At 36.3% G+C, this 18,856-nt stretch overlaps 1 protein-coding gene across 8 annotated transcripts in view; it reads right to left on the reverse strand.

Moving 5' to 3' along the window:
* MYOF (myoferlin) overlaps nucleotides 1-18,856 on the reverse strand; it is a 70,692-nt gene that overhangs the window by 45,493 nt on the left and 6,343 nt on the right. For all 8 annotated transcript variants that reach the window (XR_010473485.1, XM_065067287.1, XM_065067285.1 and 5 more), the window contains exons 3-10: nucleotides 17,967-18,058; nucleotides 7,595-7,703; nucleotides 6,399-6,483; nucleotides 4,098-4,258; nucleotides 3,449-3,577; nucleotides 1,972-2,034; nucleotides 1,810-1,860; nucleotides 233-263 (exon numbers count right to left, since the gene is read on the reverse strand). Coding sequence is in view for 7 of the 8 variants with exons in the window: in XM_065067287.1 (XP_064923359.1) it covers nucleotides 233-263; nucleotides 1,810-1,860; nucleotides 1,972-2,034; nucleotides 3,449-3,577; nucleotides 4,098-4,258; nucleotides 6,399-6,483; nucleotides 7,595-7,703; nucleotides 17,967-18,058 (721 nt within the window). In the remaining variant the exon portion in view is untranslated. The remainder of the gene's footprint in view (nucleotides 1-232; nucleotides 264-1,809; nucleotides 1,861-1,971; nucleotides 2,035-3,448; nucleotides 3,578-4,097; nucleotides 4,259-6,398; nucleotides 6,484-7,594; nucleotides 7,704-17,966; nucleotides 18,059-18,856) is intronic.

The raw sequence follows: 18,856 nt of genomic DNA on the forward strand, positions 1-18,856 counted from the left end.
CATATTTTAGGTGTTTGATACCAAAAATAATACCAAATTTTAGGTGCTTGTACTTCAGATTGAAACTACTGAAAGAGTTATATCTTACTGAATTTTTTTTCAAGTTAATACTTAAAGCAGCAATCTCAAATAACTCTCCATTAACTTTATTCTTTTACTTTAGAAATGTAATGAAATATTTCAACTTCAAATTTCAAGCTTGGAAAGAAGCTCTGGAGTAACTGTTACTTACCAGGCTCATCATAGACATAGCCAATGTCAATCTGAAATAAAGATCAAAGGCATTACCTCTGGAGAAATAACAAAGCAGAAAAATGCTAGGGCAACTCCCCTCAAGTTTTTAATGAGTACTACTACATTGTTCTCTTGTCACAAAGAAAATACAGTTTGCATAACGTATTCTTGGGAGGATAAAAAGAAAATGCCTTACACTGAAAAATGAGGGATTTCAAATGGATACAGCAGCCAAGAAAGAAAATGCAATAGAAGATAGATTACAACTAACAGTTGTAGGTCCTTCCTTCTTTCCTCAGACCTCAGCCTTTTCATGTATCAGAGACAGAAGATGGGGCTATCTTACTGCTTCTTGAATTCCCTATGTTCCTCCATTATTTTATGTTCAGACAGGCTTCTCAGAACTCTCATTTCTATTTCCTGCTCAACAACTCATCCTCCAGCTCCAGCAACAAAGCTTCATTTTTAATGAATAATCTCCTTTTTCTTTTATGAAGATGATGGGCATTTTTCCCCGTGTCAGATCTAAACAAGATTGCACATATACCATGACTGTACTCATTACATCAGATTTCAAACATGTTCAGGAAGGTATGTTTGCTCACGGCAATTGGGGCCAGTATTCCTCACAGTTCAAGTCGGAAAGGGTGATTTTCTAGAGAGAATTACCCTTGGGGTTTTCTCCCAGAATATGTGCCTGCAGGAACAGAGAGCAGCTGAATGACATGCTGTCACCTGCGTAGTGTATGATCAATCCTCCGCAGAGCACTGACTGAATCACTAGAAATTGCATAGATAATAAGCAGTGAGAAGCAAAAGCAATCAGCTTTGTTGCAGAAACGGTTTCATTTAGAAAAGAGCACTCTTCCGCACTTGCATATTTTTGTGAACAGCTGAATTTATGCAGTAGAAAATAAGCAAACAGAAAATACAGCCAACACTGATATTGGAAATGTTATAACAGGGGATCCCAGTAGCCATAACAATTGCCATTTAAATTCTTTGTCTATTGCTTTAGCAATACCTTCAACAGGCAGATATTGACCATAACAAATACAAATAAAGACAATCTCACTAATATCATTAGAGCCACAGAAATTACTAAGTAAGAGACTTTGCCACCATCTCTTTTACTTAACAAACTTCCGACCAAAGGAACACCTTTCCACATCACTTGAGAATGTGTATCTTTATGCTGCCATACATTTGACTGTTCTGCCTATTAGCCACCTAAAAAATTACCTCTTCAAACCCCACCTCATACCAAACAATCACCCTGATACCTTTTGAGGAAAAAATTTACCTTTTGGTAAATATTTTTTTTTCTCTTGGATGCAAGTTAGTGAACTTGGTATATAAAACATAAAAGTTTATTTATCAATAATCTACTCAAATAAGAAAACTCTTTCCTAGTGCTTTCAGCAAATGGTCTCTAGCATGAGCAGCAAGACATCATCTGATAATTCTTTTGCCACACTCTAGAGTAGTATAAATGTAAACATTTAATACAAGTACTTAAAAATTTCTCCCATTTAATTTAATTTAATTGAGATATGGAAGTTGTTTCATACCCACCTTAAATTCTCCCATTAGACAGTCTGCTCGTAGAGAATAAGAATCATACACCTACAAAGACAGACAAGCATGAAACAGAAATGTTCCCAAACATCAGAGTGGAATGGACAGACAATGCTGTATGTATCCAGCAGCCTTTTGAACATGCACCATTTTTCTTACCCGAATGCTAACTGTTTCATCAAGCAACTCTAAAGGAGTCATGTGGACATTGTAGAAAAATATCTGTTAAGGTAAAAGAAAAAAAATCTGTCTCAAAATGAAAACCACATAATTCTCTGAAAAGAAAATGCAAAACCATTATTTTAAGAGGCTTGTGAAGGATGTTAGTTACAGTACTTTTATCCTGTCTACTTGCTGGACACATTATATGGTTATTTAGTGCAGAATAAAAAATTAAATTTAGTAAATAAACTTAGTACAGAATAGACAAAAGACAGTCACAGCTTCCATTTGAATGCATGCAGAATGCACAGGTGTGCTGCAGACCTTTAGCACTGCCTTTCTCCTTGCCCTTCACTTCACATTTTCCTCAGGGGAACAATTTCAGCAATTATAGTTGTTCGTTCATAATTCACTCAATCCTGGTCTAGCCATCTCTGCTGTAGCTGTCAAAAAGGTCTTGTCTAAGGCTAGGGGTGATAGTGATTGTAATTATTTACATCTTTGAAATTCAAAGCCATAGGAATAAATCTGATAGCTTGACAGCATGAAGATAAATATACTATTTATTATCTTCTTTGTTTTATAATAGTATATGCCTCACTAAGTTAGGTCTTGAGCCCAGCTGTACTCCAGTCCGTACTTTATCCAACAAAAGGGAAGGTACACAAACATGGTCGCTCCTACTCCATTTTTTGCCTGGTCTGAGACTGCCTGAGAATTGACTCAATACATGGTGCAACTGCATTTGTCCCTTCCTTGTTTTTTACCACTGCTTCATAAATCTTGACTGCTTAGTTCAAGTCTCGAAGTTTTATAACTTCCTTGTTTTTGCCTGCATGTGTTAAACGTGCTTGCCTCCCTGTTCCAAAATCTTCTGTATTTTTCAGACCTGTCCAGACAATGAGTTATACCTTGGTATATTCTCTATTAAGCTTAAGCTTTGCAACATTAGTCTTCCAGATATGGGATTTTTGTGTCCTTTATATGGCTTTGAATTCTCTCCTGTATTTCAGTGTGTCTGATGTACAGACCCCTATCTAGAAAAAGAAATCTAGTTGTGATTTTACAAATCATGGGTAGCAAGGCAATGACATTTCCAGATTCAGTGTGACCCAGAGCACTGCACTGATAGCTCATCTGCACACACCATAGAAGTCCAAAATGACTCCTAATTATTTTTTCTGTGGTTTTATAAACTGTACACAACTATTCAAAGTCATTACTATGTCACATGGCCAGTTGTATCAATGAACTTGTTCCATATGTCCAGCTGAAGCTTGACTTCCTCTAGGTAGCTTTATGTGCTAAGACTGCCAGCAACAGAAATGTCTTTAATGATGTGAATAAGTAAAGAAAGGGACTGGGAACTGCAAAATGCATATTAGCCATAATTATCCTTAAATATTACATTATAACTATTTTTCTACATCTGATAGGATCAACATTTCAGCTACAGTGTTCTAACAGCACTCACTTCATCAAAATATGGGTTGTTTCCTCTTTTGATTCTTGTTCGGTGTGTCTGACCGCAAACGTGAACTTTGACTACTGGTTTTATGTTATTTCCAGGCAACTGACGACCTTCAATGACTCTAACACGAATCTGAAAAAAATATGTTCAAATATTTGTGTTAATTCATTCACTATATTATCTGTCATCCTGGTGATAACAATTTCTTACTGTACCACCAAAAATTTTAGATAACATCTGACGTAGCCGGCATATATGGACTGGACAGACTTTTCAAACTTAATTATGATAGCAAGTATAATTTTACTTGAGTTTTACAAGACTAGTTGGGGATAATTACTTCAGTAATCTTTTTTTACTTGCTTTTACTATTTCTTTTTAAAGATGCTATTGTATTTTGAAATCTTAACAATTAAAAAATAAATAAGCTTCATCAAGATTTCAATCAGAACTGCACAAAATTGGACATCTCTGTAATAAGCAAATTTGAAGAATACTTTTGAAATACAGGCTTTCAAATGAGGATGATAATTGTCTCTGTTGTGCATTAGGCTTGTACAATTTGACATCACCTTATACTCAGGCCATGTGAAAGGAGTAGTGTCACACCAGGCAGGAAAAGGGAACATGCAACATTTAATATATCTATCACCTGGAAATCTTGTGGTTTGTTAGAAAGGATTCTTCGTGTTTTCTTTCCTTTGGTGATGCGTTTAGCTAGCTGGGCTTCCTTCGTGCCACTTGGAACTGTTGGTGTGATACCACCAACTGGAGCATCCAAGACATCCTCATAACCTCCATCGTCTTCTCCATCTCATACAGTAAAAAAAAGTGCAATTAATAAACAAGTAGTACAGCTTGATGTTAAAGTCACAGGAGTAAGAGTGTGATATCCAAGAGCTCCACTAAAATTGAATTATCATCTCATTTCAACTTATTTTTTTTTGCTAATAATGTGCTTCCAGCTCCTTTTGAAAGTTAGTCATTTTAGCCTGCTGAAGAACAAATTTATATCCTAACCAAACTAACTGTAGATCTGTCCCTTGTCAGGATGCATGGTACCTAATACAATTCCTGATTGAAGTTGTAGCAAAATACAGTTCAGCTGTAATTGCCACCAGACTTGTTCACAATACACCAGAAGTGATTCATTTTATTCCAGTTAAAGCTGTTTCCCAGCAGCAAGACTAGGTTATACCATAGCATTGGTTTTTACTTCAGAATCTTGAAAACATGAAGACATTTAGGGTCTGCCATCCAAAATAAAACTCTGAATCCTGCTCCACAGCATTTAACTCTGGAATAAATTAAAGTAAGGCTCTTTGACAGTTCTGAAATCACAATACCTCTGTGGAGGACTGTTCTACAACCACATGATACTATAATACTGGATTATACAGTGAGATTCCAGTATTGCAAAACAAGATTCATAAATATCTAGACCACAAAATTGTGTCACTTCCTCGTGTTTCCAGCTTCTTTTATTAACTGAAGGACAGTGACTATGGTAAAATCTACAGGAAGAACAAGCTGTGTCTCTGGTTAGAATTAACAGAATGTTTGTTAATTTTAAGAATGAGTTTGCCAACATAGGGTGATGATCACTTTGCGTAATGAACTTCTCAACAATGCTTTTTAAGAGACATACAAAAACACAGAGACTGACATACCACATATTTTATAAGCAAACACCCCACCTCCCTAACATCTGTCGAAGTCCATCTGCCTGGATGGATACATACAACAGATTGATTACACACCTTGACTTAGCACTTAATTTTTAATTTCTGAAACCGAGCTGTAGCAATCTGCTCTGGGCAGGTGATTTAATTTCATGGGAAATAGGTATTTACAATAATTAAGGCGTGTTCGATAATTTGCACTGAAATACTTTTAATGCAGTTGCTGAGAAAAGCTCGCCGGGTTTTATTTTATCTGTATTACCTAGTAGATCAGGTACATTTTTGAAAAGCTGTCAAAATAATCTCATGTAAGTCAATTTTCATTTTTAGCCTTCAAGCCCACATTTCTGTAGAATTATTTTGAAGTGTAGTAATTTAATACACAACTTTTGTATTTGAATTACCTATCATTCCATTCCCTAAGAACACCTCTCAGTGAAGTCAGTGGAATCAAAATTTCCTCCCAGAAGATTCCTCATTTCAATTTTTTCCTTTTTATGTTACTATCTCTCAGCAGATAATGGTCAAACTCATTAATTTATCCTCAAACATATAACATCTATTACATTTATGTCTTTCTACACAAACATATCCTAGATATTAGGGTAATTATATGCCTGTCAACTGCAAAAACCTGTTGTTACTTCACAGTTCTTTTAAGAACCTGGAAAACCAAAGGATCTTAAAAACACTCTCAGAAAAAGCCTGGTTAAAATTATATAGAGAGATCAAAGAATATTCCCTACTGATCACAGTATTTCATAGTCTAGCCAAACATCAAGCCTAATGTAAGATACAACAGTGTCTTTCAAAACTTACTCATCCTATGGGGGAAAAAAAAGTGTAATGATTTAAGAAAATATTTCCACAAAGTTCCCTGACATTGAAAGTTATAGAATATATTTTTCCATAAATGTGACTTCCCTGCTTTTTCGGTTAGCCCTGGCATTACAACAGCTAACTGCTGTTTCTTTGAACATTCAAAAAGCATTTTTTCCTAAACAAAAACTTTTAAACATCATTCTTTTGTAACCTGACTCCACTGGAGAAAGTTATGCTAAAAACATTTTATGTCAGGAAATGCCTGTCTTCTTCTTAGATATAGTTCTGAATCATCCTTAATTTCTTTAAAATCACTATTTGGCAGTTGACATGCTTGCTTCTGGTTACATTTTTTTCTGATGAACAATGCTGTTGAATCATTTTCTTGCCTTATCTTAAATATCTCCATGATCTTTTAACAATAATGTTCTGAGAGAAGACTGAAATACCTTCCTGCGTATTGGCTCCTCCTGGATCATTTGGATTTGCAGGTGCAGCTGGTGGCTCATATCCTACTACCAAATCAATCGTTGCCTATAGAGAAATACATATTTTTTTATGTATCACACAGTATTCATAACAATTGATTTAAAGCAGTAAGTTGTCCTAACACTGTAAACGAACAGCTAACTATTCACAGTCACAGCACAGTTCATAATAAAATTTCAGCTATTAGTAAATCAATGAACTGTTATTAGGCTACATATATGTAAACGCAACAAAGATTACACAATTTGCAGCTAATGGAATAGGCTCTAAAAGAACATTTAACAAACTGAATCACTGTGTTTATATGTAGAAAAAAACTGCTGTTCATGCCTCCATCCTGGAAGAAGAATGCCATGGAATTTTCCATTCTAATTATAGAACTGTCTTTTCTGTGCTCAACTGCGGTTTTGGATTATTGAACACACCATTATTATTCCTAGTTACCACAGTAACATGAGCAGTCAGCAAAAAAAGCCCAACTTTGTGACCAGCTAACCATGACATTAAACTACAGCTGATGAGATACTGAAATTACCCTTAAAGCCTCTTATTATTAAGTGTACTAGAATGCAATATGAAGTGTTTTAACAGCTGGACTGCACAAGCACACTACGGTTCCAGTTATAGACACAACTTAATTAATAACCAGTTAATAACGCTGTTACATTTAAATATGTGCTAGACCAAGTTAAGCAAGTTCTTGGGTAACTTTCTGAACTGAGTTGGCAGTGAACATGTACATGATTATGTGCTCCCTCGAATTGGTATTATCACACAGGTGGATAGTAAAAACACAGCAAAAATGTGCATATGGGAACTCCACCTGGTACTTAGGAAAATGCACTTTTTTAACATCAGGATGATTTCCCATCCATACTCTGTGGCCCATAAGATTTATAACACTTATATACAAATAAATCACGCATACACAGAAAACAATTTATCTAACTTGAAAGATATTAAACAAACTCAGATGATACAGATATAATTGTATCTTGTTAAAAATTTCCTCTGTCTGAAGCTTTTGCTACAAAAGTCCAATTATTTAATTTATACAGTAAAAATAACTTGAAAATATGTTTGTTTCACCATTAGCCCCATTGCTGGAGCATTTTGATTAAGAACACAGTAAAATAAGAAAATGTAATCCACTCACTCCAGTTTCTTGTCCCCTTTCATTTAGCAGAGGTATGAGTTTGAAGGGAAAAGATCTGCTTTGGTTACCTACAAGATCCTTAAGTCCTACAGATGCACTGCCAATTAATCTGAAATGAAGTAAAAATCATTAGGAGAATGCAAGCATACATCAAACAGAAGTTCCCTTTTGTCTTTTGCAGATGTCTTTCAGTTAACCAAATAACTCCAGTCATGACTTGAAAACCCAAGACACAACAAAAGTTCATTGCAAATGTTATTGAATGATTGTGTACTGCTAATTTGTATTTTCTGTTTCACTGCACTTAAATGGGCAGGTGTTATTTACAGATGACACAGCTTTAACCTAAAAGAGGTTAAAAACCTAAATTAAATAAATGTATGTGTATTTTTAAAAATAATCTTCTGTATCACTTTCAACAGCCACATCACTTGTTTCAGCCACTGAATTCTCATTGGTAAACTAAAGGATGTAATACTTTATTTGCAAGCTCTCAGATGAGATGTATAAAGGCTGAATATGACATTACTGTTGTACCACACAGAAACAGACACAAAAAGACACACACACATCTCTGTAATGAAGACAATTAAACAGAAGAAATGCAATCAATATGCTTACTAGTGGCTTCACAAAATGAATCTACTTGCCCGTACTCTACATTTTGGAATAGGTTCATCTGCTTGCCTCTAAATTCTCAAAATGTTTTGATACAGCTCTAGAGAGGCCTAACAAACTACGCTGCCCAGGAGATCTGGTATTATGTGGTAGAGTCTCCTGAGCTACTTCTGCCTCCCTCCTTTGGGTCTGCACCTGTCACCCTCATTCTCTTTCAAAGTGAAAACTGCATGCACTTTTAACCTGAGAAACTTCTTTTATGCAGAGTTTCTAACAGTGTGATACTGGTCTCATGATATCTGGCACTGTATTTTGTAACAGCTTATTCCTATACTGAAGTGGATTACTGGAATAACTTGAGATTTTTCACCTGTAAATACCACAAAGAACAAGCTTTACAAACAAAATACCAGCTTTGCTGCCAAAGTGGAAAAAAGATCTGTATACTGAGAACTCGACTGAGGTCAAATTGAATAGATTGCAGTGCTTGTTCATAGAGAAGCTAAGGAGGCAAGGGCATTTTATGACACGGAGCAAGAGCATTATTATAGCTAGTCTCAGGTGCTATGCCACAAGAACATTATTTTTTTTGCAAAGTACGCTAGGATAGGTAAGTATAAAATATTACTTTCCTGCAAATATACATTCTAAGTATTACATATTACAACATTTGTTTAGCTGTGCACAAAAAATAACGACACTTACTGTTTGGATGACCTTTTGGAATTACTTTGGTGCTTTCCCAGTTCACCTCACTCCTTCAATCCCAGCTGTCTTTTTTATAGTTTTGACTCTCTACTCAAACCTTTCACTTCTGCCCCCAAATTGCCAGAGTACAGCAATGTTCCAGCTATGCCTCATATTCCTCACACACAAGGGACGCGATAGATGTGAAAGCAGTTTAAGATCAGGACATGCTGCAGAAGAAATGCACAGAGTTGTTCTAACGCTTCAGATGACCATAACTGAAACTCCGATGCCATTTCTAACACCTGCCTCTCCTCCCTTTACTGAACAGAAACCTGGATTCAGTATTGTAGTCTTGATCCAGTATCCTTTTAAACACTATGGAAATGTACCTAGTTATTTCAGTGACCATGAGATCAACCCTAGGTGTATTTTCACTTTTCACAAACTGTTGCACAGTGCTGGACGTTAGCTGAAACACTGACTCCTTGCATTTCTCAACTTTAGGGAGCTTAAGAAGCAATTTCTCCTGTTATGCAATCAAAATTGCATTCAACCCACAAGACAAACCTAAATTTGGAACACCAGGTATACAGGCAGTCATCTTATTTATCTCTCCAACTGTAGTATTATTTGACATTGCTTATGATTTGATGTAGCAAATCTTGACATCAAACAGTAATGTATACCTAGCTCAGGAAACAATGGCCAATGGTCTCAAACAGAAAAAGGCTTATTTTTTCCCCCTGTGGCTTCAACATTCTAAAAATCATGTGATATAGAAGTCAATACACAGCAAAGAGAACATCTCCCTCTATATTCGACCAAACTTTTCTATGTAAAGGGCAGGTGTTATACAGACAGACAATAATATTATTGAACAGTCAAAGAAGAAAAAGATCATTCCATGATTGCAAATCCCCAAACTGTTAAAAGAGGAAAATGCTGAGTAGATTAATGCATTTTTCTCTTTATTACATACCCTTCTAACATGTTAATAGTTTGAACGTAAGTATAAGCAAATGGGAAACAATTGCTACAGTTGGAAGGAACAAATGCTGGAATTTCATTTACACAGCTGGATACTGAAAGAAACAAACTGTTCTTCACTCCTTTCCCTTCAGTGCAAAATTAATCAGTAAAAACTTTCAATTCCAAATACTCTTATTTTCCCCAAATCCTTCAGTTGTGACTATGCCTTCCCATTTGAGAATAACAGAGAAGGGAAAAACCCAGCAAGACTACCACCAACAGCCAAATCTGATTCTACAGAAAGGCCAAGAAAATATTTTCCTATGTACACGGGTAGAAAAAGATTTGCACACTTGCTACTTCGATTTGATATGAGCTGGAGTAATTTACGTTAACTCTAAAAAGCACTTCAGTTAAGAAGTCGCCCAGTCTCACATGATGTGGATGACTGTTTCAGCAACCACACCCACCTATCTGGTGACATTAACTCAAGAACAGCGGTTCAGTAGTAGCGCTGCTGAAATTTTCCATCATAAGTTACCATTTATGCATCCTCATCAGTCTTGTGCAAATGGTAATTGTGCATGCATTTGAATACAAAGTAATTGTTTCTAAAATTCTGATCACCTTCAGGAAACTGAAGTTAGACTACTTGCTCGCTACTAGTTGCCTCTAAAATCCTTTGTTTCTCCCTCCATTAACAGGTTGGGCAACAATAGCCTCCAGTCTTTTTCCACTCTAGCAGGAGTGATAAATCTAATATTCAGCCTATACACTATCTTAGCCTACTTCTAAGCTTCAGGTCGTCAGTCTTTTGCCTCCCCTGAAGTGGTCTTGTTCACTGGATTTGGGATGTTTCACCCTTCCCTTGGCAGAACCACAGGACTGATGAGGTTGGAAGGGACCACTGAAGATCATCTAGTCCAACCCCTCTGTTCAAGTAAAGCCAGCTAGAACAGGTTGCCCAGGACAACGTCCAGTCTTGTTTGGATCATACAGCTACTCAAGTGGCTGAAGTAGTATTTTTAAAAGTAACAAGGAATGCCTCAAGGTCATCACTAGGTCTCATTTTCTTGTACAGATCTTGAAGAAAGACTTTTTCTGAGATGCTTCTCTCAGGTCTCTAATCTTTAGCTAAGTCAGGTAAGACCACATCAGCTAAGTCAGATATAGCAGCAGCTGTTGTTGCGACACCACATCCCTTAACAGTTCATTGATGTTTAATGCTTTGTCGCAAGGTCTGCTACTGTACGCAGTTCTGATATGTAACTAGACCCCCAGTTCACTGCACCACTACTGTTAAGTTGCTCTGTTCCTCTGAACTCTGAAGACTTTTTACCTTCAGGCAGGACTGCATGCAATCTCTCTCTCTGAAGTCATGACTTTCAAGGTGATGAGTCCGTTCCTTTCAGCACAGCTGAAAAGACTTTCTGTCACCTATTCATCCTCAAAGGATACTGCTATTTGCTGGAGCTATTTCAGCTTTCTTCCTCTTGTGTAGGCAAACAACATTTGCCCAATTAATTCCAGATCACACTGGTCTCTGGACACCATCAAGTGGGATAGCTTCTGCTTTCAGAATAGCTCAATACATCCTCTGATCTTTTGTTCACCACTTGTTTTGGCAGTTGACAGCAAATGAGTATTGCTTCTTAACTCTACTTAAGTACTTTTTTGGCCACCCCTAAGATTTGTATATGTATAGTGCCCAGTCAACCATGTCTCAAACCTTTCCAGCTTTGCAGAAGTGAAGCAAAAAAACCTGTCCTGCCACAAGCAGTTTAAACATTCTCATCTACCACTGAATAATATGCTACAGATAAAAGCAAAATATACATTTAGAAGCAGATTTTAAACCACTTTAAATATACCTTATCAGTACTAGGCCTGTAATACTTTCCCCCAGTAATCAAAGGGAATTACTTAGTGCATCAGGATGAAATCAGTGATGACCAACTATTAAACACAGTGTTGCATTTGTGCCAAAGCTAATTAATCCGTTAGTGCTGTGGTTACCACTTCCTGTTAGCTGCCCAAATAACCAAAAGAAGTGAAACTTCACACCCATGCCTGGATCTGGAAATGTTCACTCACAGTATCAGCCATTTTATTCCTCCTCCTCTGTTTGAAGGTAGCAATTTATACTATATTATTTAGCATATTGCATCCTTCAGCTGCTTAAATGTTACTTCTACTGGAAGCCCAGTGATTTTAATCCCCTGAGAATCAAGCATTTAAATTCTTTCGACTTATTTTTAAGGGCTTATTTTGGCAGAGGTTTATACTGATTATTCTCATCAGAAAATCTGATCCCTCACTGCAGTTATAATTGCTACACTCGACCTTTCTTTCTCAGTTGTATATGTTCCATTATAGCTTTTATGCTACATGACCCAAGACCCACCTCCTGTTATTTGTGCTGTATTTTAAAATTTTTGTTAAGAGCAAACCAACTATTTCTATCTTATTTAGTTATTTGATAATACTCTCTGCAAGAACAAACTTTTAAAAAGAAAAAAAACATGGATACTATTTTGTATGTGGCAGAAAACCCCCAAAGTGAATCATAACCAGGCTGGATCTTGCATACAACATACGCAGGGAAAACCTCCAACTATGCATGGTCACGCTGATGTGGAAAAGAATCCACACAAAAAGGTCAGAGCTGTAGGAGGATTCAAACAACCTAAAAATCATTTAACTACAGCAAATACTTCAAAATTATTAAATAATTTGCTGCACAGTTCTTTTGTGGATGCATTTTTCTGCTTGAGAAAAGGGTGTGCCCAGCCTGTTTTTCCTCTGTGTCGCTAGGTTACTAACTACGCAAAGAACCTGGGGAAACACACAATCCCAACCGTCTTTCAAACAGAGTGAAAATCAGTTCATTCAGACACGACTGTAACTTCCTGTTAACATTTTTTTTCTTAACTTCACAGGGACAACTGAAGTTACTGAGGGGTTTGTGTTTGTTTTCTAACTGCATAAAGATCTGTGTTCTGAGAGTTTGAAACCTTTTTACTAACAGTATTAGACATAATAGAAAACAGATGTGCTCTCTTTTCAACCATCTTTCTGCTGGAAAATCTAGCTAAGCAGGGATCATATGAGTCCTCTCTAGTTTATTCCTGTGATGGTCTGTCTGCACATATGTCAGTGTGGTTTGCTTTGTTTATCTTTTCCAATGACTGTGTCTTTTTACCATGAACAGCACTCATTTAATCTATCTGCAAAAGTTTAGCGATCATGTAAATGAAGCAGTAAATTCTATCTCCAGGAAAAAAGAAACAGAAAAATATTCAAATGTTCTTTCGGGGTTGATTTACAGAAACATGCCAAAGCGATGAGTTAAGTGTTTTGGCACAGCGTAAAAACAGAATAACATCCACTGTGTTCCTCCTCCTGCATCAGCATAAGAACAGGCTGGATGAACAACTATGTAAGTTTCTAGGAGCTGCAACAAATCACAGGTTATATCACAATCTTCTGCTGTGTCATTCTAGAGGGGAGTGTGGGTTCTGTAGTCACATCTGAGGTGCAGCGATGAACCAGGTGCCCAGAACTAGTCAGGAGTAACCCACCCTGCATGGAACAGCAGAGCGTGGACTGGCTGGGAGCTTTGTGAGTGAGCAGCTGGAGAGAGGGAGTTGGGTTGAGAAACATACTGTTTTGCTTCTAGCCTACACTGTAGCAAAGGCGGCAGAACCTTGGAGAAAAAGTTGCCATCCTTGAAAATAACAAGAACAATCCCCACTGCTTATTTTCCTCCAGAAGAGAAAATAATGCTAAAGATATGGTGGAGTTTCTTCTCAGCACTCTTTCTTAGGTGACACTGTCCCTCATGTGTATCCTTTACAGTCAAAAACTAAATCCCAATTCAATCGAGACTTTAAAGTAAAATAAAAACATGAACCCTCAAATCTCCCTTAGTTAAACACCAGATACACCTCGCAAGTTAATAGGTCTACTCATTAATAATGTTGAAAGTACATGCCAAACACTGGGTTTCTGGAATAATGGACCTTTACCTATGAAAGACTTCAGTTAACACCAAAATTACAAGTAAAAACTAATATAATATTGTCCAGCCCTCATTCCCCTACCTCCCTTTTTAAAAAACTGTCATTATAATAGGTGACATTTCCTATTATCTTGCTACAGTCAGGAAGCCTACTCATCTGTTTCCCACTTCGCACCCCCTTATCCTGTTTCCCTGCCAATAGCCCTTCCAAACACATCACACCTTGCAAATATGTAGCTGTTATCACGGATTTATTTTCAAAAAGCATTACTTTGCTCTGTCTTTGGTATGAACTCTACATATTTTTGCACAGCTCCATACATAGAAGTCACTTTCTCAAAGAATTTTACTGGTTTCCTTTTTAAATCGTACACAGAATAAGTAAGTGGTGGACAACTTCAGTGCAGAAATCCAAGAAAAACAAACAGGCATTTGCACAAGCTGGAGGTTAAGCACTACATATATGAGTCCAGATGATATTTACAAATATGGTTGAAAAAAAATCCCAAATGCCTTCCTTTATTTTCTGATACGTTATAAAATCCATTACAAAATTCTGATTACTGGTAAGCTCTCCTATATCAAGTTCTGGGATTTCCCTAAAGTTAGAGGCATGTAATATGTTCCCGCTTTACTGACCTACAGGAATCTCAAGAATGAGAGATCTGGGGGCATCAGCTTGACTCACAGTGATTTTACGACAGAGCTGTTAAGAGTATTGTAAAGAACTGAATTCACAAACTGGGAGGAGGCAGAAAGTAGTAAAAATAAGCTAACAATGGAAGTGGACTACTGTCAATAAATATGAATGTATACATACTTCAGTGTCATCAAATATATGAATGTGCAACAACAACAACAAAAAGAAAGATTATGTGATATCATGCTCCCTTTCAAATCAGCAACAGCCAACTTGGCATTGACAGAAAAGAGGGAGCGTGAGAGTGCAGCAAACCGAGAAACGGATCCTTGTTTAAAATCTATTCCTTTATACAAAGAAGTAGGGAACTGGTATATAATTTTTGATAAGCTGTTCTTTTTTTCTGCACAGATTTAGAAAAAATCTCTATGAGTGATGCTTGTCCAAATGTACAATTTATCTTTTTAGACAAAAATCTATGATTTAAGCAGAAATAGGTAGATCTTAACCACTATAGGATAACTAAAGATTAAACACATTGAAGAAACTTTATCTTGTTATGCGTGTTAAAGAACTCCTAGGCTTTGCCAGAGCTTTTAGTACAACCATGTTTCAACACAAAATAATGTGCTCTATCCCTGCTGTAGATTATCTTCTGATTAGCTTGCTGCCACCCAAGACCTTACCCTTTTCCTGCAATTGATTTTAGGGACCAGGTTTATTTCTTTGTGATGAGTCAGAAAACAAACGGCATGCAAAACACAAGAGGTTGCTAACAATTTCAACCAGTAACTTACGTCTTCTTCATTCAAATGATGTGCATGTATTGCTTTAAAGTATACTGTACACCTCCAATTCTGAAAAAGCTTAAATCCTACAAAACTCCAGATACTTAAAAAATTAAACCAAACAACTTTACCATCTTATGTTCAGAACCATATAAAACTGGTTATAATCTGCATTATGTATTTGTTTCATCACAAATACAGCAGGAACCCCAAAGTCTAGTTCAAAATGACAAAAATTACTCTTCATCTTTATGAAGTTTATGTACTATGCTTTTTAATAGAATGTGTAATGATTGAATTCTACTGTTCCCATATATAACATTTTTAATCTTTCATGGCAACAATTTCTTTTCAGTGGCCACAGTCAAAAGGTCTTACCAACTCAATTCATAGCAACAAATCTATTCTTATTAAGAAAAAGTTTGAAAAAACACAGACTGCTCTTAAAAGTTAGTTGAACAAGACACCTTAATTATTTATGTGCTTACTTAGTATATGTTCCTATTTTGTAAAACTATAAGCTTACAAAAAATGTTTAAATGCCAACATGGACACCTGACAGCATTTCAGTACTCTGAAACATTTTATAATGTTATCTCCTTTCCTATACAGATAGAATCCTCAATTCAAGTTGGCTCCTTTCTCAGTGTCTTCAACAGCAAGATTAAACTAAAAAATTGCCCAATAATTTCCAGAAGATCATAGTCCGTGCATCTTTTCTGCTCTAATTACTTTATGTGTAGAAAAAAATAGATGTATTTTTCATTTTTTAGTTGAAGGAAATCTATTTGTGTTTTGTGTGATATTCTTCCAGGCACATGTAGATACAGCTGCTATTTGTTTGTGTTCAGTTTTCTAAAATTAAAAATAAAACCTGATTTTGTCAAAACGAAGTATCTTACTACTACATGAAGAAGTTTTCATCTGAGCACTGAGGACTCAACAAACTGCATGAATGAAACTTCAGTTTAGCCTCTCACAAATGAAAAAAAAAAGGCCCATACACAAAAAGATCTGCAACCTCAGAACCAATAACGCTTGATTTTTAGATGTCTGAAAAATGCAGAACCCAGTTTTAGGTATATACGTGCTGTACATTCTGCACTGGTAGAGTTTAGACTTCTAGAGTAGGATTCAAGGCTATCGACATGCACTAACAGCACTAACCAAAACAGAAATGGTACATGAGGAAAAGAGCCTTAAATTCCTGCATGTTGAAAATGGGTACGGCATTGAAAATGGCATAATGAAAATGGGTATTTCTGTCTGCTGAAGACCCTAAGCTCTCGATCCTTTACTGACAGTAGGAGTGTCTGCTTCTACTTTCCAATAAATGAATGTCAGAAAAGACAACTCTCAGAAGCCTCCCATTTTTATAAGAGTCCTCCTCTAAGGAATGGGAAGCTGGATATCCATTTTCTTCCTCTGCTGAGGTTTTTCAATTTACTTTTCACTAAAGACTCTCATAATATCAAACTACATTATTTTCTTAAAAAAACAAACCGAACCAAACAAACCTCACCAGCCAAGGAAAAAAACCTCAATCCATTTTTAAACAATGTTTGAAACATATAACCAGAAGAGGAGGAAGCAACAGGATTGCCAGTCTTCCATATACACAATGAGCCTGAGGTTTATAACACTTGGCCAACAATTGGAGACAGATTAATCTCCCTCCTCAGTGTGAGAGAATTTACTCTCACATCTGACATCAATAGAGAGTTCTGCAAGGTGATCTTGTAGAATTTACTATTGCTTTCAAGTTCAAGCTTTTTAATGACCATGTAGAGAACTCATGATTCATTGTGCCAGGAAGAGTACAGTAGGAACATGACATTTCATAGATTTAAAAAACAAAAAACACACACACAAAAAACCCCAACAAAAACAACCAAAAAACCAACCAAACAAAAAAACCCCTGCCACCCTCCCCCCAAACAGAAACCCAGATTCCATTCCCAAAACAGACTTTTTATTTTATCCAACATATTTATTGTGATGATTAAGTCAGTGTCCCAGGAGATGAGTCTAAGAATTCATTCCCCCCAGACAAGATAGGAAATTGAACTTAGGTTTCCCCTCTTCCTCAAAAATACAGCCTCTCAGGGAGATTTTTAAAGATCGTTAAGAGGCTTAACTGCATTTTGTAATTTTTGGTGGTTTGTGTTAGCTGTGCTCTGAGAATGCCGATTACAAGTTCCTCAGAACTACTTTCTGGACACTTATTATGTAGTTTTTTGTGCTGCCCTGCACCATTCTGCAAGATGATGAACTGTACCAGGTATCTGTAGTGGCATAGATCCAGTTAGAGCAGCTGTGGTTTTCAAATGACAGTAACAGGTCAGGAGGTCTATGTTTTACCCAAATTCTGCCTTAAATACCTAAAAAGTTCTTTGAGTTTAGCTTTGGCATCTCTGAAATATAGCATAAAAAGAAAGCTGACACTTTGCTTCAGAGTAAAAATCCAACTGGTGAGAGATGGAAAGTCAACTGGCTTACAGGCTACAAGTAGGTATTACATCAGAAAACATCTAATTGCATCCATCATTTCTCTCCAGCAATCATCAGTACCATTTTTCCCTGAACGTCTGTATTGAAAGTTGTGTTTAACACTGTTGAAAAACAACAACAACAACAACAACATACTTGTTCTGTCCAATTGTTTCGAAATCTTTCACAATAATTGTCAGGGAAGATGAATTATCCAGAGCAATTCCTTTCAAGTCAAATTCAAGAATCTGAACAAAAAAAAAAAAGATTAAAATCAAATTATAATTACAAGTAACATGCAAACTATTTAACAGCAGAGCAGTATATACAACAAAATTATTCAGCAGTAAATTTTGCATTTAGTGACAGACCAGACCAGCTTACATTTGCAAAACTTAAGTTAAAAATCTGGGAACATGCTCATAGTACATTCTTGATTTGCTAGTTACTAGTAATAGTAACAGAAAAACAACTGGTTTTTTTAATACCAAGCCATTTATCTCTTTTGCAGTTCCACTTCCTCAACCTAACATAAATATTTTCTTGTCCTTCATAAGATCTGGTAGTATTCCCCTGCAATACTGGTTGGAGTCAGTTGCTGTTTAATTTAGATAAATATTTGTAGAATCCCTTTCTTTGTATTCCTAATTACAAAATGTAAGAATAATCTTTAACTTTCATTTCTGATTGTGAAAAACATGCTACTAAGAAAGCATTTTCCCCAAGAAAAACCTTACTGAAGATGCAATATAGGACCACTCCCACAAATAAACCACAAGGAACTTCAGTACAAGATTCATTCTAATTCTGTAGGGTTTCCTTCTAGTATATAATGAAGGATCAATGTGGCTAAGCAATGGCTGAGTATCATTTGGTCCACAGTAAGATGGAGCAAAACCAGGCCCCAAACTAACTCAACAGATATCCATCCACTTTTACATAAAAACATTACTTAATGAATTGTAACACATTGCAAGATGAATCCATTCACCTACATTTACCAACACCTTGAAAGAACACATATGACTAGTTCCTGTTTCTAACTG

This window comes from Columba livia, chromosome 6, assembly GCF_036013475.1.
Source record: "Columba livia isolate bColLiv1 breed racing homer chromosome 6, bColLiv1.pat.W.v2, whole genome shotgun sequence".
NCBI lineage: Eukaryota > Metazoa > Chordata > Aves > Columbiformes > Columbidae > Columba > Columba livia.